Source organism: Mytilus trossulus, chromosome 7 (genome assembly GCF_036588685.1).
Source record: "Mytilus trossulus isolate FHL-02 chromosome 7, PNRI_Mtr1.1.1.hap1, whole genome shotgun sequence".
Classification (NCBI taxonomy): Eukaryota; Metazoa; Mollusca; class Bivalvia; order Mytilida; family Mytilidae; genus Mytilus; species Mytilus trossulus.
Window position 1 is genome coordinate 53,435,220 of NC_086379.1, and position 22,831 is coordinate 53,458,050.

General features: G+C 31.0%; 2 protein-coding genes across 2 annotated transcripts; both read right to left on the reverse strand.

The window, feature by feature from the left end:
- Positions 1-256: 256 nt before the first annotated feature.
- On the reverse strand, positions 257-5,909 carry LOC134727134 (NADH dehydrogenase [ubiquinone] iron-sulfur protein 6, mitochondrial-like). Its single transcript, XM_063591516.1, has 4 exons — positions 5,673-5,909; positions 1,849-1,902; positions 1,042-1,161; positions 257-468 (listed from the first exon to the last, which is right to left on the reverse strand). The coding sequence occupies exons 1-4, from the start codon at positions 5,808-5,810 to the stop codon at positions 340-342; spliced, it is 441 nt and encodes a 146-aa protein (XP_063447586.1). The 5' UTR covers positions 5,811-5,909; the 3' UTR covers positions 257-339.
- Positions 5,910-9,639: 3,730 nt separating this feature from the next.
- LOC134727135 (uncharacterized) lies at positions 9,640-20,379 on the reverse strand. Its single transcript, XM_063591517.1, has 9 exons — positions 20,347-20,379; positions 18,716-19,087; positions 17,431-17,499; positions 16,569-16,747; positions 15,408-15,473; positions 11,872-11,991; positions 11,278-11,365; positions 10,739-10,851; positions 9,640-10,250 (listed from the first exon to the last, which is right to left on the reverse strand). The coding sequence occupies exons 2-9, from the start codon at positions 19,062-19,064 to the stop codon at positions 9,765-9,767; spliced, it is 1,470 nt and encodes a 489-aa protein (XP_063447587.1). The 5' UTR covers positions 19,065-19,087; positions 20,347-20,379; the 3' UTR covers positions 9,640-9,764.
- Positions 20,380-22,831: the final 2,452 nt, after the last annotated feature.

A 22,831-nucleotide genomic window follows, 5' to 3' on the forward strand; every position in this document is an offset into this window, starting at 1 on the left:
TCAAATTATATAACACTTAAAAACTAAGCAGACATTTGAAATTCTTCTTAAAATGTATGCTGTTTTATACATCAATGTTTTGTAAAAACTTGTACTCAAACTATTTCACCTTGATTTAATAAATTGGAATATTGTTAACATAATCTAGTCATATATGATATGTAAATATCTTTGGTCTGTTTCTAGAGAACATGTGTACTGGTTTATTTTAATATTGCTTGTGCTAGAATAATGAACAATTTCACTACAAGTAACATTTTTCATATTTTATTTCAAATGCTTAAATTGTTAACAGTATGTATAACTATATCATCACATCACTCATCAGTTATATAGTATTTATAATGACTTCATGTCTTCTAAATATTCCTCATATGTTATACTGGGGCCATGCTTAGCCTCATTATAATATTTCTTTTGGATAAACTTCCTACCAGAATAACCACATACTCCAACTTCTGGTTTATCCTAAAATAAAACATATTTATTATTAATCAAAGCATGTGAATGTCAAGAACAACCAATCAAAACGTTGGTTTAATTCAGGATGAAGACTGTTATTACAGTGCATTTATTTCTGCTTAACTTTGACAGAATTTAGTTAAGACTTTATATAAAGTGTAATTTGAAGATTTTCTGTCTAAATTTGTTTTAATGTGTAAAAGATGGCAAAGTGGAATATCAAAACATGATATCATTGGACTATTTCATTTCATATCAACCTGAAACGCAACCTTACGTTTCTAACTGGCTCATGGATTTCAAGTAACCAAAATATTTTCTAAAATAAATGCATGATACATTTTTTTTTAGAACATATAGGTTGTTATTGATTTTGAACTAAAACTTAGTAACAGAGTAACCTGCCTTAATCTGACATCTGAGTATTCCAACATCCAGCTTTAACCGACACATTTCTAAGGTCCCAAAATATGCCTATCCTAGCAGAAAAAAAAATGAGTATTTTGACACCATGGTTAATCCAACATTTTTATGCATTGTTCTTATGTTTATTCCTGCTGGACATATACTGGTACTTACAATGTTTATATATACTTTAGGGTGACCTAATGCTCCCTTACTGCTAGACCAAACATTGGAGGCCTCACATACAACAACAGGATCTTCTGCTATCAGGTCTATGGCAAATCTGGTGTTGACCTGGTGGAGATACAGAAAAAAACATTTACTTTATGCTATACATGTATATGTGTACATTGATAATCAACTGAATTGATTCATTGCTGTTTTCTTAATGTCTATACTAGATGCAATCATTTCATATATTTGCAGGAAAAGAATAAACTCACAAATTGACAATAAAAGCAAAGAACCATACAAAGAGACTTTAGAGTTGCTGTAAGTGAGCTTAAAATTAACTGATGCAAGCTATTTTTCTCACACCAGAAATTTCAGCCTAGACACTGCTGTTTAGTTAATTACATGTATGTGATAATGTCACTCTCATACAGTGTGTGCTGAGACTGAGAAATATGAACTAATTTCTTTCCAAAAAAATAACTATGGGATAATCTGGGGGTATTAAATTAATTTTCATTTTTTTTTTAAACAAGACTGAAATAATTTAGAGCTTCATTTTCAACTTAGATATCTTCAGATTTTTTGGTTGTTGAGTTGCTCTCTTTTGATATATCCCAAACATCTCCTTTCACATTTTACAATCTATTTAAATTATAACTTTTGGCAATCGTAAATAAGCATGAAAAGACTCAAGTTTTTAGTGCTTCAATAAAATATGTCTGAAAATTCAGAAATACAAGCCACACTATTTTTTTGTCATGTTTATTGAAAAATTATTATCATCATAACTACAAACTATATTCTTACCAACTTAACTTTGTCCACAAATCTTCCTCTCCTCCAGTCACCTGGTTCCATTTTCTAAAATATTTAAAAAACTACTTCATAAATTTATATACTTTAACCGCTCTTCAAACATGACAAATAAAATAACAATAATGAAAATAATAATAAAGGACAAGGTTTTTCTATCTTCCAGATACATTCAATCAATCAAAATGGCTTTTGACCATAAAAGTACATTTTGTAGTATGCAAATTGTAGGTTTATATCCTTCCTTAGGTTTCCTTATGACTTCCCATTTTTGTCAGTCCATGAAAATTTGGAATATAATTTTCGGATGTTTTTGCTGTCATGACCATACAGACCATACAGTTACATGTAGGGTTAAGATTTTATCCCTATTATGTCTAATTGACAATTTTTTTCCAGTGATGTATAAACTCAAAAGTCATGAAAGTGCTCTATTGTTTCACATCAAATTATATACACTATGTTTATATGACAATTATTGAGTCATTCAGGATACAAGCAGCAGTTGTAGGGATAAAATCTTAACCCTACAACTACAGCTTGTCTCCTGAATGACTCAATAATTGTCAAATAAACAGGGCCGTAACTAGCCTCTTTTAATAGTGTGGCAAAATATAGTCGCAAAAATTTTTGGCGAGGGGACTGTGGGCCGCTCAAGGTCCCCAGAAGCTCTGAGAAAAATAACACAAAGTCGTGCATTCTGAGCGTTTCCCCGACTCTTTCTTATATAGAAACGCAAATTATTCTTAGCTATTTTTTCGACAATATTCTGGTATAAAAAAAATATAGCTTCATTGTTATTTAAGACTTTAAGGTTTTAGGGAAAACATTAAAAGACCGATATGTAGGATAAAGCAAAAATCGTAATTCTCATAATCATTAATACTGGATCTGTCTATCTGTTCTTGTCTTGTATTGTGCCGACTTGTGATTTTTTATGACTAGATTTATATATAGAGACAGTGTGCAATCCGAGTTATATACTTTAAGTACTAGTACTGCTTAAGTCTACACTATAGGGACTATATTGACTTGGTTTTACAGTATTTATGATTCTTTCATTATCGAACACAGGCACTTGTCTCAACAAAAAAGTTCCTATATACCTTAATATAACATTAAGGTATATATAGGAATTTTTTTTTGAGACAAGTGCCTGTGTTATCGAAGACCCTCCAGCAACTATCAAGATGAAGAACAGGAATAAAAACTTTGACCATTGATCATTTGTTTTTTTTTCCTCAATACATTGACATTGTGTGCGATTAGCTCCCGTGCACGTGTACTGCATATTCCTTTATTTCTGTTAAAGGGTCTGAACACAACTTATGCAGGCAAATTTAACCCTTGATGTAAAAGGTTATATGGCAATACATTGATGTTTTTTTCCAAAAATAATTTGATACCGGGAAATTGGTGGACTTACTTTAATTTAAACCATGCCACATATCTAGTTTTATCCACAGGCCCTTGGGTATATGAGTGATTTAAACGACTCAGAGAAAATACCCAATTTTACAATCCATACCAAGAAAAATTGGGTATTTTCTCTAAGTCGTTTAAATCACTCGGAACTAGGTGAGACATCCACAGAAGTGATAGATATGTATTATAAATATAGAAAATTGAATATTTTAATCAACAACAAGAAATATTTTTTTTTATCTGTATCATATACCCAAGAGTCTGTGGTTTCATATACAAAAAAGGCAGTTTTGTATTCTTTGATTTCAAGTTCAATTAATTCTCCATGAAGAAACGACCATTGTTTTCTGTGTCCAGCAGCATCGTATATTCTGAAAATATTTTCTCGCATAATGCCTGGACATCGGTGATCATGTAACATAACACAGTGTGACACGTTTACAAATGAAAATCAACACTCAGACTAGTCATTCAGTAGGACAATAAATGAACAAAAGACAAATCCGGGACACAGAAGTAAAAACAATAGACCATCAACTCTCAAAACCAAAAGTAAAATAGAAACATGAATTATGTAAAACTTGCAGGGGCGACACCAGAGAGTGAAGAGAACTTGCTTCTTGCAAGACACTTTCCGTTGAAACAATTTGATATGAAGACAATCTTTTTTTTTTTTTTTTTTTTGAAATTTAAAACATGAGGCATTTGCCTCAATGTAGTTACGGCCCTGATAAACATATTGTATATTATTTGATGTGATGTGAAACAATAGATCACTTTCACGACTTTTGAGTTTATACATCACTGGAAAATAAATTGTCAATTAGACGCGCCTTTGTGACGTCATTTACCAAATAGAGGGGGTCGCCTGTATCCCTGCACTATCAACGTTCATAAAGTGTCTAAGTGATTGTCATTGTGCAGGATAAACTTGAAATAATTTTTGTTTCATAGGTACTTAAGCACAATTCCCTAATGACAGCAGGGTATCAGGACCGTTCGCCCTAGTAACATGTTCGCCCTGGGTCCGTTTGCCCTTAGAGTCCGTTCGCCCTACCAAAAAATATTAATATTCAGGGCATTGAAGTTGAATAAACTTAATCAGATATATTTCTATGGTATATATTCTTGAAATTTATGGAAACATGGAAATATCTAAAAGTTTATGGCTTGTTAAGGGGTTAAGGATCATTAATTTATTGTTTTATGACAAAATAATTCGGATCACTGCTTATTGTGATACCTGTCTTTTGATGGATTTATAATATAAAAAACAAATTTGTTTTGATAATATATTCAGCTTGAAATTAATTTAAAAAAAATGTACAAACTGTAAAACGGATTTACAAGTTCATTCATTGAAATACTCTGAGACTAGTCTAAGTTATACTGCATACATTAGTGAATGACTGAATACAATTATTTTGTTAACAAATATCAACAAAGATAAATACATTGTATTCCAGTATTCTACAATCAAAGGGAAAATGATGAAATTGATTGCGGCAATATCAATATTCGATGATTTTTTCAACAAACTTCAACATATTTTATTCAAATACATGTACTTAAAATTATGCCACTAGACAACAATTAGTAAAAAATAAAAATCAGGGCAAATGGACCCTGGGCGAACAGGTATCAGGGCGAACAGGTATCAGGGCGAACAGGTACTAGGGCGAACATGAATTAGGGCGTACGGACCCGGATTCTGACAGCAGAGCTGATTGTCAATTATGATAATTTAGTTTGCTGAATAAATCGTGCAATATAATATTATAATTTTCCAACCACTCGCTCAACATTGCCCATCATTGGGATGGAAGTGAGGATGCCCCTAAACATGCTAAACGCACGAATGATGTTCACTCAAACCAGAATTTTTGACGGAAATGCATCGAACTGGAAAGTTGTCTATTGTCTTCAGTATTAAACCAACATAGAAATACTGACTGTACAAAAAAACTGTTGTAACTTGTATGGCGACAAGTTCAACAGATTTCCAAATATTAATAAGGTGTACATGTCATGATGTATAGAGCTTCATTTTGTCCTCACTGTTCATAACAAAGTTTAGATAGGAACTTATATCATGGGCAACAAATATATAAGCTGACATGTGACCTAAGAGAAAATGTTTTAAAAAAATGGGGGAGAAAAAGGAGTCTTCATGACTTCAATAATTTACTTGTAGAACATGATGCTAATATTGGGTGTCGAATTCTACCTATGGTATCGAGTTAACCAGATCCAGATTTGCTGAGGCGTCTAATTAATTTGACTATATCGAGTACCGATTTGACCAGCTGCCGCAGTGACTAGAAATTATACCCAAATTATATGAGTGTCCCTTTATTTTTAGAGAAATTCGATACGTTTGCTATGTGATATACCTCTCCAGTATGTGTTACAGCATCTACATTCTTTCCATCAAAGTCCTTGCTGCCTACAGATGTTAAGCTAGACCCATATGGACGAGTTATTGCCTGTTTAGGTAAAAATCTGACCAACGTCCTCCCAAGGGCAGCCATACTTGTTTTGAAAAATAAGTACTTTTCGAACCGTCTTCGTTACGAACGAGTAAAATTTCCGAAACATCAAAGTTTTATATACGTACGTAAGACTGACTATAAACTGGTACTGGGACTATTATTTTTTATCTATTATACTAGGCTTATAGTATGATAGTCCCAGCTTTACATCATCACTGTTTTAAACACAAGAGATGTTTGTACAACTTTTTTTTATGGAATGTTGAGACTTAAAGTCATGCATTTTTTCAGAACACTTTAAAATGTTTAACTTAGAAACGAGGTTCAACCTGTTTTTCCTATAACCTATGTGAAATAAAACATGATCAATAGACCTCAGTCTATCGGTTTTGTAATTGGTGGTACAAGTGACACGGCTTTATAAAGTTTCTTCAATCTATCAACAACGTTAAATACCTTTTTGGGACTTATGGATAGAAACCAAAAACACGTTCTCTTGATTTTCTTTTGGTTCGGTTTTCCTAAAAATAATATACTCGGCAACGTTTGCAGGAAATATCCAGCTATTTAAAGCTAAATTTGAACTGGATTACAATACATCGCACTTGGTTGAATTATTTCTCAAAATAAATATCTTACACAGGAACAAGTGTAAATTTAGAGACAGTTTACCCGAATAAACCCCAGTGATTCCCAATCTTTTAAGTCACAACCATGCCATCCGCTACTGTGAAACTTCTCTAAGATGTTTATCAAAATTCATGAATAGAATTGTTTTTATGATAATTAATTTTATGCTTCGTACAGATCTAATGAATGAAAAGATATAAGATGAAGTGGTAAGAGTGCCGATGAGTCAAATCTGAATGCAAGTCACAACTTGTCAGTCAGGATACTACTTCGTCAAAATTATCTCCCCATTACGCCAGTTCATTTTCACAATCGTAGAAATGGAAGCCATTGTAGGGATGACGCGCTACCAATTTTGCTCTTGGAAACCGATAAATGTATCCACATTGCACCATTACGATCCTAATATTTCAGTTGTATTTTAAAAGACAAATGTCACCAGTTAATGATCTTGTCTGCATTGATTCAACTTAAAACTATTGTCTGATCGGTTGTCAGGTGGAATTTCCGAAAATTCATAAACATTAAAAAAAATTCTGATTAAATATTTTGTGGATCGGCAGACTAGATTTTTTTAGTGTATGAAGTCTATAAACCATAGTTATCACACTAAAAATTTTTTTTTTTTCGAAGATATGCATTTTCATCATCCAACTTGAAAGACTGTCGTCAAGTACTTTCAGTAAAAAAATAACTATTCGAACACACTTTCTCTGTTTTTGTGACTCATTAGATGGGTATTTCACTTGACCTATATATTTCAACTTTTAGTACTGTTATTTTTTTGTGTTAAAAAGTCAATCTGTAGCTTTGATATATAAAAATGATAGAATCTGAAGCGAGACGATGTATGGAATATTCTTACTTTGTACGATATCAAGACAAAATATTCAACTCAAAACCGTGACACCCTAACATAAAAAGGTGCACTCTATTTTCTTTTTTCAATGCAATTGTTACCCATTTTTTGGAATTTTTTCTCGAGTCACATAATGAAAGGGCAGACACGAAAATTACTGAACTAATAGATTGATATGTTTTCCGTCCGTGGTAATTTTTTCAAGATAATCGGAGGTTATGCATTTTCATCATCCAACTTGAAAGATACCCATGTCGTCTACTTGATATCTAATTTTTCTGCTTAACTATGTACTAGATAAATTGAAAATTATGCAAATGGTGTTTAAAAAAACCCACCTCGTAATTGAGAAGAAAATTTTAATTTTGTTTGATTCTTTTAACTTTTAAAAATTTTGTCACTATAGTAAACAATACAGTAAACATTTATTGCCTTCTCTAACAAAGAGCTTCGATTCTTTTGTTCTATTTCAACCTGGTTTCCGACTGTTGTGAGAATAAACCATTATATGTCAAAGTACGACCTTATTCAACAACATAAACTCAAAGCCTTGGCTCATAACAAAACCCTTTTCCAAATGAGTTTTACAGTTTGTTTTTTAATTGTACTTTTAAATACATTCTATTTGCGACCTGATTTATAAAATTTATCATTTGTCTTGAAGGAGATGTACACGTTCAAGTTATAATAATATATTTTTCCGTTTAACCATTGCGTCTGGCGTATTTTTGGTATTAACATCAATTTGAATCTGGTGTATTTCTGGTACATAATTAACAACAATTCGCGGCTGGTATATTTTTGGTATTAACATCAATTTGAATCTGGTGTATTTCTGGTATTTTAAAATCAATTCGATCGCAGCTAGTGTATTTTTTCAATTCGCGGCTGGTGTATTTTTGGTATTAACATCAACTCGATTCTGGTGTATTTCAGTTATTAACCCAAATTCGAGGTTGGTGTATTTTTGGTATTTTAACATCAATTCGCAGCTAGCGTATTTTTTATATTAACATCAATTCGTGTGTGTATGTTTTGGGGGATTAAGCATCAATTTGCTTACAACATGATACCTTGAAACCAGACTTGATGTTCAGTAGAGTTTATATAATCTGTTCTGTGTATTGCAAATGATCGACGTGTCTATATATAATTTTGTTAATGGCATTATAATGTGAAAAATACTACAAATACAGACACCGGTTTTTTGAATGCTTCTTTTTGTAAATTTGTTGAGTTGTAAACGCATTGATCGAAATGGGTTTTGAATGAAGCTGAATTCCGCGCTTCATTCTAAAAATGTGCGCAAGGTCAATGCATTTACAACCCTATAAAACTACAAAAAGAAGCATTGGACACAAAAGTAATGCAATTATCTACTAGACTAAGTATTTATATAATATCAAATTAGCCTGTTTTTTATGAGTTTATATAGTACCTGAATTATACAGTTCTGATGTGCTTTTTGTTTAGTGATTACATTTGACGTTCTCTGATGTACTATTTGCTATTCCACTTACCGATAATATAAAAGGAGATAATGTCTTATCAAAAATACCGAAACTCTAAAATAACATCAAAAGGGGAGTCCATAAAAACTAAGGAAACCAAACGTTAGACTTTGTCAATCACAGCCTTGGCGAATGGAAAACAACTGTCATGTTCCTAGTTTATTTCAGACACTTCCCGACGAAATTGATGAGTTAAACCTGGTTTTATAGCTAGTTTAATCTCCGACTTGTATTGAGATATACAAAAAGCAAGTACCCTTTAAAAGTAAAAAATACATCATCAAATCCGAGTACACAGCTATTTCGTAGTGCATTTCTTTTCGACAATAAATGAAATAAACAAAAAACAAAAACAAAAACCACCTGCGCTTTCTCAATAATATTTTCGCAGTGTGTTGTACTACTTTTGGGACAAATTATACGAAAATTATAGCAAACTTCATCGTTCCTAACTCAAAATAAGGACAGTTTTGTGGTAAGGGGTCTTGAAATCTTTTGACAGCTTCCGAAGTGCTAATGTTTAACCTTTTTCAGATGGATTTAACCACTACTTCACTTTAAAGTTCATGACCTATTTTTTTACAGTGTCAATTCACCCCCCTACCTGCTATTTGAGGCATAACACATGAAGAACCGATCTAGTTTAAACCGATCTAAATGTCCTAGTGTGAACGGGATCTAAGTTTATATTTATCTAGATTTTTTAGTTATTCTTGTCGTTGTGTTGCTGTCTGATTGACTTGGTACCCTGTCTCCCGGTATTCATAGAATTTTAAAGAAATTTAAAAACCTCATTTCCTTTTTTATTTATTGAAAATTAAAAATAAAGAAAGAACATAAAAAAAACATCAGGAAAATCATTGGATTATTCTGTATAAACTTCAATGACTAAAAATCAATGAATATTTCGACAAAACATAAAATAAAAGTAATAATAACAAACTTTTTGTTTCATTTACGCCTTGAAACAAATGTTGGTTTTCATGCGTCACGTTATTTCATAACAATGTTCGTAGGTGTTTTCCTTTTTTTGCCATAGATCATACGATATGTTTTTTCAGGGAGCACACACTTCACTTTTCTAGGGGACACAGGAGACCGGGATGCAGTTTGTATTGGATCAGGTGACTTCAGACTTAACTTGGTAGGCTCTTCTGGAACAAACAGTTGAATTGGATGAGAACACGTGGTTACTTCATTTGTCGATGTAGCTACCATGAATTCCTCAATATCTTCAATATCATCAGTTTTGGTAAATTCTTTGTCACATTCTATTTTATGCTTCTTATTTCGATGGCGTACAATGAAAATAAAGCCAATGGTAAAACCGAGAATGATAACTCCGCTGATTATCTGTAGGACAGCGATGACGGTTCGGTTGGCTCTGTATGGATTTGATTTTAAAGGTTTATGGGGCAGAGATACAGACACTGTTAAGACCGCCACTCGACTTCGCTTCGCAGAAGACTCCTCAGTAGCCTGAAATAAAACAGTGTAAGTGCTCTGATTATGATAACAATTGTATTTATGAAAGAAGCATTTAAATAAACAATGAACTTTTCCACTATATTGCTCGTCTTTTTGTGACTTTCGCATTCATTTATCATTCCTATTTTTCTCTTCTAAACGTTGACGTTACATTTGGTTAAAGGGATGATTGTGTATTATTTCCTTGATGAAGTCCTTTTTTTGTTAACCTTCGGTTGAAATCAAATCTCAAAGAATCTTGGCCAATTGAAATCCTTGTTAATTGTGATAATTATTATGTTCATCTGAATAATGCAAGCTTATATTACGGTTTTTAAATGAAACCAAAGAAACAGCTATATATCGAGAACAATAATTCATTCTATTTGGCATATGGTATCAATTTTCTGTTGCAGATAGAACTGAAAGTAAAGTGAAGTAAAGCTCGTTTTCATGTTGTGTTATTTATGTAAATTACGACTTCTAACATGTAAATGTACCTGTACAATTATAACGAAATTATGAGGATCAGCAATGGTGATGTTGGATGTTTTGTTTACGGTACCAGTAAAGTAATCTATTATGAAATAACGTTGATAATCCACAGGATCTCCTGGAATTGAAGTGAAACAGCTTCAATTGACAATATTTCAATTTTTTTTATTAAGAAATATATACAAAAAGTAACAAACGTATGCTAGTACATTGATTGCTTTAAACATACACGCTGAATTTGATTAAATTTGTATTTTTCTAAACTTCGATATTCTATAATAAAGCAGTTGAAAAATTAAACTAGTTAGAAATGTAAACAGAAAGAAGATGTGGTATGAGTGCCAATGAGACAACTCTCCATCCAATTCACAATTATAGGTAAAAATATGGCCTTCAAATACTGCAATTACGGGATTTCATGCTTACTTCAATTAAAAAAAAACTTTATTTGGATAGAACCAAAAGTGGCTAATGTAATACTATAGTAAAAGGTTTGTAAAATGGGCGAGGAAGTACATTTAAATAAGCATTACATAAGACATACCGTGAAGGAAGGCATACGACACTTTGTTTGTTTTCACTAGGTCACCATCTACCGCATGTATTGCTCCTGGAGAAAGGTAAAGGGATCCCTGAAATAGTACCCGACCGTTATTGCACAACATGTATATACACTACACAATTTGAACATTTGTTACAGTAATATATTTTATTTAGCAGTATATTTGTCCCGTTATTTGACTTTGAGCAAATCTTTGTTTTGCGAACTGTTTCTCGTACTATAATATGCGACAGCACAAAATACCCGACAAAACAAAGATAAAAAATTGCACTAATATGGTTCACAAAATTTAGAATTAGACACTTAAAATTTTAATATGCAATAATTTTGAACTTATTAAGTTAGAACTTTAAAACTTCATGATACACCTAAACTTCAGAGAACGCACTCGAACACGAGAAACATATGGTTGAGTCATTTCAGACGTGCAATGTTCAGTGTTTTTCTCTCGTAGAAACGATCTAAATAAATTAGCACTTATACTCAGTCATAGCATAGATTTATAAATCCAGTATATATATCTAAGGTAATAGTATTTTTATATAAATCGCAGTGACTAGTTACTGTTATACTTACAACAAATTGTTCGCCAGCGCCTGCTGTGTAAACCGGAAGTGCACATTGGGAAACGTCTGTTTTCTCAAATACAGGCCCATTATCATCGATGTCTTCCACAGTTACGTTGACTTTCTTTGTCTAAAATATAATCGACTACAGAAATAATAATAGATAGATAATATTTCCTTTCGTGTAAACCGTGATTTATATGCGTGTTATCGTTCTTTGACCTCATTTATTTGCTTAGTATTCATCTGAATGACTTGACAAATACGGCCATGTTTAATTCACTACAAAATTTAATCTGAATAAGACAAACATATGCACCTAGTAAAGATTTAAGGCATCAGGAACTTTATAACATAAATCTAAATGGATTAAAATATAAACTTTTTATGGATTTTGAGATTCCTGTTCAGTTTAGCTTACTTGGCACCTTACTGTTGACAACATGGTCAACTTAGTTTGATTAGAAATGACCGTTTTATCTACTATCGTAAATCCGTTATAGATGGAGTACATCTGAATGGGACAAAAAAATGCAGATTATTGAATCTACCTACTGACTATTTACACCAATACTGCCAGACGACTTATTAAAGGAGTGATTGTCAATTTTGTCCATTAGTTTAAAACTATAAAAGATAGAAACAAACTGTATATTATAGCAAAATATGACCAACCAGATAAGATATACAATGAATCGAATGTTAATGACGATTTAGCGTTTTTATTTTTATGTAGGGCTTTTTCCTATTATCTTGGAAAACTTTAAAAGGTAGACAGAAACATAAAAAAAGGCAAGAGAATACATTGATCTAAAAACAAGATAATAATACCAAAAATCGTCAATTAAATCCATGTAGGAGTAATAACCCTATAAATATCAATTTTTACCCTCTTTGCGTTTTGTGCAAAAAATATTTAAAAGTTAGAGAGAAACAGTAATCATGATCAGCAAAACAAGATAAACAAAATATTTTTTGTCAAGAAATATATTCTAGTCTCCATTGCTAATGATGCACATACAATGTTGTCCTAAGTGAGAGACACGCTTAAGGCTCTTAATATCATTAATTTACCGTTCCTACTGAAGGTGTCAGTTAAAAATATTTTTGAAAATGTTTTAGATGTTTCCGTGTGATAAATATTTGTGAGTCAAAAGATGTATAATAGATAGACAATTGATGAATTATATAAATTATAAAAAGATCTCCATAACAATTAAGATTTGAAACTTGGTTGTTTGTATATTTTGCTACCCCTGCAGTAAAAAAAATCCATTCAAAATTTGTGTTTTCTTGTTCCTACCATGCCTTAAAACATTTTAAGGTAATAAGAGTCCGATATTTGGTTGTCTAAACACGGTTATACACCTAATTTGCCTCTGATGTATTTTAAAAAGAAATAGCTATAGAAATAAATCTTTGATATAATCACATAACATCTTAGTAAGCATAACAGAAATACTTTTGACGAGCAGTTTTTTTTCTTGCAAACCTCATGTTATATCATTGGTTAGTTAAATACTTGTAGACAAGACTTAACTTATTTTTATATTGGAACTTTGTGATCTTATATTAATGTCTGACTTTTCATTTGATTTTCTTTTTTTACCGAGATTTGATTTTCTTTGTTACCGAGATAATCTATAACAGAAATATGTTTTTTTCCTTTCAAACTGAATAGCCTGGTTATGTCATTAGAAATTGATATGACATTGTCATGTACTTTAAGAAGGAAGACGTTGGTTAGTTGTGTGTTAATAATACTGTTGCTGAAAGATATTTACGGCTTTTACAATACCGATGGCGTTCGGTCTTTAAATGTGTAGTAGATGCACTTGTTTATCTATATTGAATTTAAGCACTCCAAACCATTTTCAAACAGCCTTAATCAGAGCGAGCGGAGTGAGAAAGATTGGTATGAAAGTGTGAATGATCATGTTAATCTTTTTAATGCCTGAAAGGCCCCTGTGAATAGAAAATAAAAGAATTTGATTTTGTATTAAACCGTTGATGTTACTGTTACAATCCGAAACAGTGGAAATGTCGTCTGTACCATGAGGCAGAAACCAGACAACTACCATGTAAACTCCAAATATTTCATGTATAGTCATACAGACTCTACAAAGTATGCTGTATATTTGGATTATTGACAGTTATGAGTCGCTGAAGAGCTTCAATTTTCAAACCGAAATTTCACTATTATTGGTATCTTTTTATAAACACGTCGGAACAGTGAAAATTTGTGGGAAATAGTTTTTTCTTGAGTTATATGGAATATATGTTTTTTTTCAATCCTATAATTTCTAACAGTATATGCTCAAAATAACTCATTTTCTATAAATTGAACACTACGTTGCCTTCAAATTAAAAAAGATAAAAATAACTATATTATTTTCGAAACACATTTTACCACTTTTTATAGTGCTTCTCAATTGTTAAAAGTGGTTAAATGTTCTCTAGTTACTGTTTTAAGAAATGTAAAAGTTTCGTATTCTTCTATCACAAGGTTGAGATGGTAAAGGTTTATACTTTCTAAAACTGAACGTTCTTTTAAAAACCAGTACGGAAAGTTTTGAAACTTAAATGTCGAAACCTGTGTTAACGCTGTAATGAACTTATACATGACAAATAAAGGAAACAGTTGTATACCGCTGTTCAAATTAGTATTTTTGATTTTGGGAGGAATAGTTATAATCTATCTATACTACTCAAGGAAGAGACCGATTTTATTTAGCAACACCCCTAAAAAAACATACAAATCCGAAATATTTGTGATATGACATATAAATGTAGTATTTTGTTCTTCCTAATTTGTCTTTGAAAACACTCTTCTTTTCACAGAAAAAAATTGAGAAAACAACCCAATTTGGAGATCGTCATCGATCCGTATCATATACGCTTTCGCGGATGCTAGGTCGACGTACTGCGCGCGAAATTAAAAAAAAACCACTTTCCGCGAGTTTGTGAGCATCTTTTAGTATTACTTATTTATTAAGGCTTCAATGTATTGGTTACCATTCTTCAAATCTAGTTAGAAGATAAATCAAAGTAAGAAAAAGAACATATGGAATCGCATGAATTTCAAATAGAGTGATACAGGTTGCGACGAAAGGGTAATATCTCCTGCGAATCATTCGCCAAGTGAATCCACATTCAGTCAAAATGACTAAATCTGGATTATGACATCATCGGTGAATCTACCGACAAGAGGACCATTCTGTCGTATATTATGACCGAAGACTGCAAAGGAGTACAGAAAGAGCAATTTTGTATCGAGATGGAACTGTTAAATTTATGCAATGATGTATTCAGTTGTTATACCTCATATATCACTCTGTGAATTTTTTTTGTGTAAGGAATAAATTCAGCTAACCCCCGTAGTTAAATGTATATATCTAAGAATTTTTTTATTTTATAAGTCAAAGGAGTGTAATAAATGATTTAAACATGCAATTAACTTCTAACATTTCCTAGTATATAAAATAAAATAATAAAACACATATAAATCAAACCGTAACACAGTGTTATAACATTTTGAAGGCTTACCAACACAGGAATATTTCCAGCACTTCTACATGTGATTTTCATTTCAACGTAATTAACAACAGTTTTCTGGAAAAAAAGTATGATTTGATTAGATTAATTAATAAAATAATAAAATTGACATTTTGCAAACGAGGGTGAACCTGGCATTACTAAAATATGAGACATCAGTTATTAGCTGCTCAATCAAATGTCCTCGTTTTCATTGTTGAAGACCGTACCATGACCTTAATTGTTTTAAACATCCTTCTTCTGAGTCTTCGGTGGATAACTGCTATTAATAATCATACCACAACCAACTTTTTTTTATTTAGATTGTTCTGAAATATCAAATTCAGGTTATAATTATACTAAGTGTTACATAACATATTAAATAAAGTCCCATTTTCTGCATCGTTGATACATAAGATAAAATGGATTCATTCTTATATTTACACAACAGTTTACGTTGAAATTCAATAATAAATTTCTCATTTTAATCTAAAATCCCTCAATTTTTTTTTTGAAGTTTGATAAAAAAAAAATGAGCAAAAAAGGTTTAAACTTTGTACACCTATTAAAATATATTTGATATTTATATACTGACAATGATTAAAATACTGCCAAGTTGCCTCGAAAAACATTTAAAGACAGATTTTAAAATTACATGTAACAATCAACAAAATATGCGAAAAAGCCATCAGCATGCTTTTAATTTTTCAATCTTTTTTTTTGGTTATTTTAGTTATGGCCATCCTTTGAAAGTTTTCCTTTAAAGTATAAATGCCTATTTGGCACCTTATTACTCTTTTAAGATTAAAGAAGGTCAAACTACTACTTCATATTGATTGTTTTTTGTCACTTTGGCACCTTCTACAGATTTTCAAATAGAAAAAAAGACAAAAGAACATTCGTATTTAGGTATGATTGTAGTTGGAAAATAACTTGATATTTCCCTGTTAGCAAAGTAAGAAAACCCAATGCTTTGTGGTTTAATGCAACGAAATAAACTTCTCATACCAGTTTACAGCAGTTCAATCAGTAATTTGTTTGCCTGAACTTGAATGACGGTCTGAGGCGTAGTTTTTTGTATTATGAGGATTTTGTAATTTATCAACAATCATTCTTACTCTAAAATAATTGTACTTTGAAGACGAAAAAAAGTAAAAATATAATATCGTATACCGTATCTAGATATATTTGTTCTATATCCACCGCACTTTGCAGAATGATGTCTGTAGTATGATTGTTAAGAAGATTAAGTCTGAAATGTTTCTGTAGAACTGACACGATATTGGCAGGAAATACGATATCTAAACTTATGTTAATTGATGTACCATGTATCAATGTCATCATGACTTTGTCTGTAAAACAAAGATAAGTCATAAAGTTCTTTTTTATTTGTATACATGTTTTCCCGAAAAAAATATATATATTTTAAAAATAACAAATATTTAAGTATCATATTTTCTTTTAAAAGCAGGAAACGGCCAGATGTATTTGAGATCACCCCAGTGTTTGATTGGGTTCTTGTTGGTCATTTTGAGTTTTCTATGTTCTGTTTACTGTAATTTTGTTTGAAGTTTTGTCTTTTTCTTTTGTTAACCATGGCGTTGTCAGATTCTTTTTGATTTATGGGTTTGAGTGTAACATCTTTTGCCTCTCTTGTAGAAAGTTGTCAAGAGAAGGCCCAGTTTCCTTTTTGCAATTTGAAATATTTTAAGACAAGATTTTCTTGTTCTCATTATCTTTTTTTATAACTTAGATTTAAAAACTGGTTATTGTCAAAAACAAGTAAATACATATGTAATTGTGCATTACAATAACATCATACAACATTTGGTCATATGCCCCTATACATTCTTGGATATTTATACGGGTCAACCCATCTAGTCATACGATATACTCTTTCACATTGCAATTGCAGATGCCTCATAGTGAGACAAGCCTGATTTGTGTAGCGCATTGGTAGTCCTTATTTGAAACTGAACATCGTTTAGTATTGTTATTGATACAGATATAAAATTTAAATTTCGTTTTAGACTACCTTGATCGTGTTCTGTAATGTTCAGAAAAGCTGGAATCTGCTGTAAAACATTGCCACAGTCTGGATATTCTTCATAAAAAAAATAAGATAACTTTTGTCAACATATGTTCTTAAAATTGATTTCATATCAGAGAGTTCCGTCTAATTGGTAAGTTTACAGTAAAGAAGCACCTTAAAGTAAATATAATATCTTTCCTACAAAGCCATACGTAATTGCTTTATTTATCTGATTTGATTGTATCCATGATATTTTCTCTATGTTATTTAAACAAAAAAACTCATATCAATAAAACTAAGGATTGACAAATTTTCTTCGGAAAACAACTGTTCCAAATCAGGAATATGACAGTTATTTGTTTTTTGATACAGTTTTAAAACATTTTATTTTTCCTTGATTTATTGACTTCCCTGGTTTTGGAATCACCCTTAAGTTCGATAATCTTTAATTTGTTGCAATTTTAGTGGCATAATATTGCCTCTTATTATTTCTATTATTTCTATTTCTACTATTTTTTAGTTAAAAATATTTGTCTTATGTTATGTTTATTCACGTTGCTTAGGCTACTCATATTTCTTGTATTCCAAAATAAATAATAATTTATTCAGTCAGCAATGAAGACGGGACGTCAGAATTACTATGGTACTACCTTCTCATTGTCGGTGAAAAACTGACTCTTATAATTTGTACATCAGACTCGACAGTAGCGTTAAAAAATGGAAGGCCAAATCAGTTTAGAAAATGAAATCGACAAAAAGACATTTTAAATAGGAGAGAAGATATGAATACAATCCAATAATTAAAGACAATAGTAGTATAGCGCTGTTCCAAAGTAATACATTCATTAATAAAAAAAGAATCCGGGTTACAAACTAAAACTGAGGAACATACATCAACTATAAGAGGAACACATCGGCACAGCAGAAACACTGTAGTGCAAAAAAACCCCCAAAAAAACCACACGTAAAATAATTTTCAGAAACGGACTATTTGATAACTACTGCCAAACTACTGACTTGGTACAGGATATTTGAGGAACAAATGGAGGGTTGAAACTGAATGCCAGAAATTATTTGCTTAATAAATGTAAATTTCTCATCGACTTGTAAGCTTCTGATGTGATTGTGTACGTCCTTATAAACCTCATTTCTAAAGAACAACAGCCGATATATATTTACGAATACATATAAACTACATAACATGAATTTACAATAAGTATTATGTGTAGATAATTACAAATACAACTGATGTTTTCGTCATTAACTCATTAATATATTTTATACTCACGATTAGTTACCACATATGTTCTATGTGGCGGTCGTCGAAGAGGAGTGTTATAACTTGGTATACTTGGAGTAATAAAAGTTGGAGTGTTTGTCTTACTATGTACAGACACCGCTGTTGCGAAACTAGAAGATGGCTTTTTCGCTAGCTTAGTCGCATGTATTGTTGATAAACCTGATGTCTGCATGTCCGATGATGTCGATTGCCTGCTATTTATGTTATTTCTTTGTTGACTTGGCGTCGTATAATATTTGAAGTTTGTTGAAGTGTGCATCCTTAGTGATGGTACATGTGTTCTTGTATTCTTTGCTGATTGTACCCTATAATCAGAACGTCCGTCATCTGTATGCATTGTAATTGATGTACGTATTATTTCTGTAATTTTATTTGAGCTGTTATCATTCAGAATGTTGTTGCTGTTTGTAATTAAATATTGAGTTGACGCAGCGTTGTCGATTTGTAGTGTAGAATGCCAACTTGAAATCGTAGAATGCATTGATGATAAAATCGGCAAAAATATCGGTCCAGTCACAGAGCTATTATCGATTTCTTTTATGGTATAAGTTATTTTGTTTGATAATAATTCATCAGTGTGCATATTTTGATGAAAACTTGTTAATGTTTGTACATTCCATTGTGACTTGCTTGACCCTCGTGTATTTTTATTTGTTTTATTGATATTAACAGCGGAACTGGCAGCTATGTTATAAGTAGACATAGGAGTAGACGTGTTGATTGAAAGTACACTTATTCCTTCAGTTGAAGTCAAACTCTCTGAAAAGGTAACTATGCCATGTGAACATAGTCCTGTGTGAAATACAAAAAATAATGATGACACATGAATACACTAAATTAATATTCCGTATCATATCCACAAATAATACATGCTGGTTTTGGAGTATATGTTATAGGTAATGACGTTGTTCAGCGTTTTAATTAGGCATTATAGTGGTTTTATTTGTAAATTTAAAGTCCATTTTTTGTAATATACTTTTGGCGAAACTTGAGTATTTATACATCCCGTCATAGTGTTATTGTGCTATTGTACTTTTTGTATGCTTTTATTTCATTTTTACTTTGTCCATTAATTTTCTATGAAATTTTGTTTTTCTGTGTTAAAAGAGGTGTTTGTTTTTAAAGTGATTGAGATTATAACACAAAATTAACTGCTGACCAAATTTTGACGATTTCACTAATCATAAATGTCTGTTTGTTTTGCCCACATATTTTGTCGGAACAAAAATACAATTATGTGCAACTGTCATACAATTGAGAGGTTTAGCTAGCTATAAACCGAAGTTTAAAATCCACCATATCCTACATGAGTAAATGCCTGTATCAAGTCAAGAACTTTTTTAGTTGTCCTTAAAGATTGGAACTTCTTGCTATTTTTATACTATTCATTTCAACAAGTTCCTCGACACTAAAAAATCATTATATTTAATATGTCAGAACTCAGTGTTCACTTTCTCAAACCACCATTCATATGGGTATTCCTCTCATGAAAAATCTTTTGCTTTTATTGTCAACTCAAACTGCTGTCAAAACAAATCTTGCATTTATGTAACTATCTATTTTACAAGAAATAAAAAAAACACCCCAGACATTAATAATTATTGATTGTTTGAACTTACCAATATACAACACATGTAAAAATATACGATAAACGTCCATCACGAAGAAGATCAGTTAAATGGTTAATTTTAACGGATATATTACATTTCTTATTATCTTTCCCCCAAATTGATCCTCTTTTTTCAAAATACTAAATATTGACTGATTAAATTAATTACAGTAGTATCAATGAAAGTAAAGTTTTCTTTTCATTTAATGGTAATATATAAGCTATTTCAAAATTATCACAAAATGGTGAAGATTAGCAGTATAATCTATCACAACCATATCTAGACATTCGATTTACTTACAAAGATAGTATTGGCATAACTATTTGTTTAAACCTTGAGTAAAACATACTGGACGGACTTTTATTTTTAAATTCAACAATTAGAAATAACATTATTAAATTATGAAAAGATTCAGAAAAATTATCTTAAAAATTGGAAAATATAAAAAGAAATATTATTTTCAAAAATCGAAATTTTGAAATACCAAATTGTGATTACAAACGTGTAATGTAACTCTGTACGGTAACGTAATAGAAAGGGAAATTTGGAATCTTGAATATTATTTTAAACTTTACCCTTTAAAAAAAGGGATACTCCCATAAGCGAATATCACTTGCGATTTTCATGGTAAAATTATTTTCTACAGTATTGTATGGTAGACTATCAATGAGCCAAACTATTTGAAGTGATTCCTTAAGCATAAGATGTCAGAAGGAAAGGCTATCCAACTCTTGATACGATCGTTAAACTTGCTTGCATGTGCTTTTACAATTATTTTTGTCTTTTGGTTTAAACAATTCCTTTATTTTACGTTTTTATTGATTTTTTTAAAGCTATTACTCGATTCTGTTTGGAGGTTGGAGTTATAACAAAAATATGTTAAAAGTTCTTTTTATAAGAGGCAGTACATATAATGTTAAGATATTTATCTGAGATTAAGGAAGTTTTTTTGTCATTGATTGTGCATTACAAAACTACATGTATCAGGACTTTTTTACAAACTTTTTATTACCTCCATAATTCTGGAAATATTGCACCAAAGCAGATCAGTTTTATAAAATCTTTTTTGAAAAAAAACGGTTTTGGTTTATATATGGAACAATCCGATTTTTTTTAAGAATTATTGAAATCAACCCTTATGTAAAGCAAATTTTGCGCAACAGTTCATTCAAAAGTGGAAAACGATGATAAAAAAACTCTTCACGTGGTTGATATCATTTACCGGTTAATTTGAATTTTGCGTAGTAAAATCCTTATTCAAATTAAAAAGGAGATCGGGATGTGTATAACTAGACTAAGATGCTTACGCTGTACTAGTATATACAAAATTCTATATAAGTTAGTCGATGGTACAAAAATGTATTGCTTGTATTGATAATTGCTTTGATAATCAGTTTATTTATTTATCTATGTTTCACAATGACTATGTTACACATTTTAACATTAATTTATAACAAATCACTATATTGCAAACCATAGAACAGATGAGATAAAGTATCTGTTGTCCTTATATTATGTTAAAAGTAAAATAACAAAAATACGGTACTCAGAGGAAAATTCAGAATGAAAAGTCCCTAATAAAATTGCAAAATCCAAGGCTCAAACACATCAACTTTCATATTCCTGACTTGGAATAGGCATATTTCTTATGTAGACTTTTGTTGTTTACACCTGGTTTTATAGCTGAATCTGGAATAATCATGCAGTTTTCTTTTAAGAAATATATATTTTTTTTGATTTTATATGTTTACCACTTGCATAACTGAATTCAAATAGTTCGGAGCTTGTTTATAGTATCCATATCCAGCGTCAATTTATATCAAATGAATGAAAAAGTTGTAGTATTTTCGAAAATTCTCACGAAATTTTTCAGTGTTTTCAAAATTTGTAAATATACACACTGCAGTTATTCATAAATAGAAACAAATATATCATACCCTTATAACCAATCATAGCACGCCTAAGTTGACTTCCATCAACTCTGTTTGGTACTCAAAAGGCAAACATAAAACCAGGAACATGTAATAATACGGTTCACTTCATGAAGTATACGTATACGAAGAGAAAACCATCCCTGTTTCGTAGATCAAAATGTATGTTTTATACTTCATAATGTACTTGCTTTGAAAATTTGTAATTGCTTGGTTACTTTATTTAATTATTTTGTAAACTGATCAATCAATTAAATACCATATATCAAGAAGTTAAGGAAACTATATCATACCGGTTTCAATTTTCGTAAAAAAATATTAAACAGTGGAAAATATAAATAAACGATTGTATTATAGTTCTATCAACAATTTATATAACAACTTAAAAAATATATGAATGAAATAAAAAAATGTTCTTTTATTATAACTTTATATTGGAATTTGTATGTATATATAAACAAAAAATCTGATTGTGTAGGATTCTTTTAGGTTTGGTATTCTTTTAGGTCCTTATTTGTTCATTATCAAAATTTCATTTGAATCCGTCTGAATTTTAATGTGCC

Excerpts from the sequence above, each read along its gene's own strand:
- LOC134727134 (XM_063591516.1), bottom strand. The coding sequence starts at position 5,810 with ATGGCTGCCCTTGGGAGGACGTTGGTCAGATTTTTACCTAAACAGGCA. Across the intron at positions 1,903-5,672 it reads CTGTAACACATACTGGAGAG|AAAATGGAACCAGGTGACTG; the intron begins GTATATCACATA and ends TAAATATTTTAG. Across the intron at positions 469-1,041 it reads CTAAAGTATATATAAACATT|GATAAACCAGAAGTTGGAGT; the intron begins GTAAGTACCAGT and ends GTTTTATTTTAG.
- LOC134727135 (XM_063591517.1), bottom strand. The coding sequence starts at position 19,064 with ATGCATACAGATGACGGACGTTCTGATTATAGGGTACAATCAGCAAAG. Across the intron at positions 16,748-17,430 it reads CATTACAGAACACGATCAAG|ACAAAGTCATGATGACATTG; the intron begins GTAGTCTAAAAC and ends TTTGTTTTACAG. Across the intron at positions 11,366-11,871 it reads GCGCTGGCGAACAATTTGTT|GGATCCCTTTACCTTTCTCC; the intron begins GTAAGTATAACA and ends GTACTATTTCAG.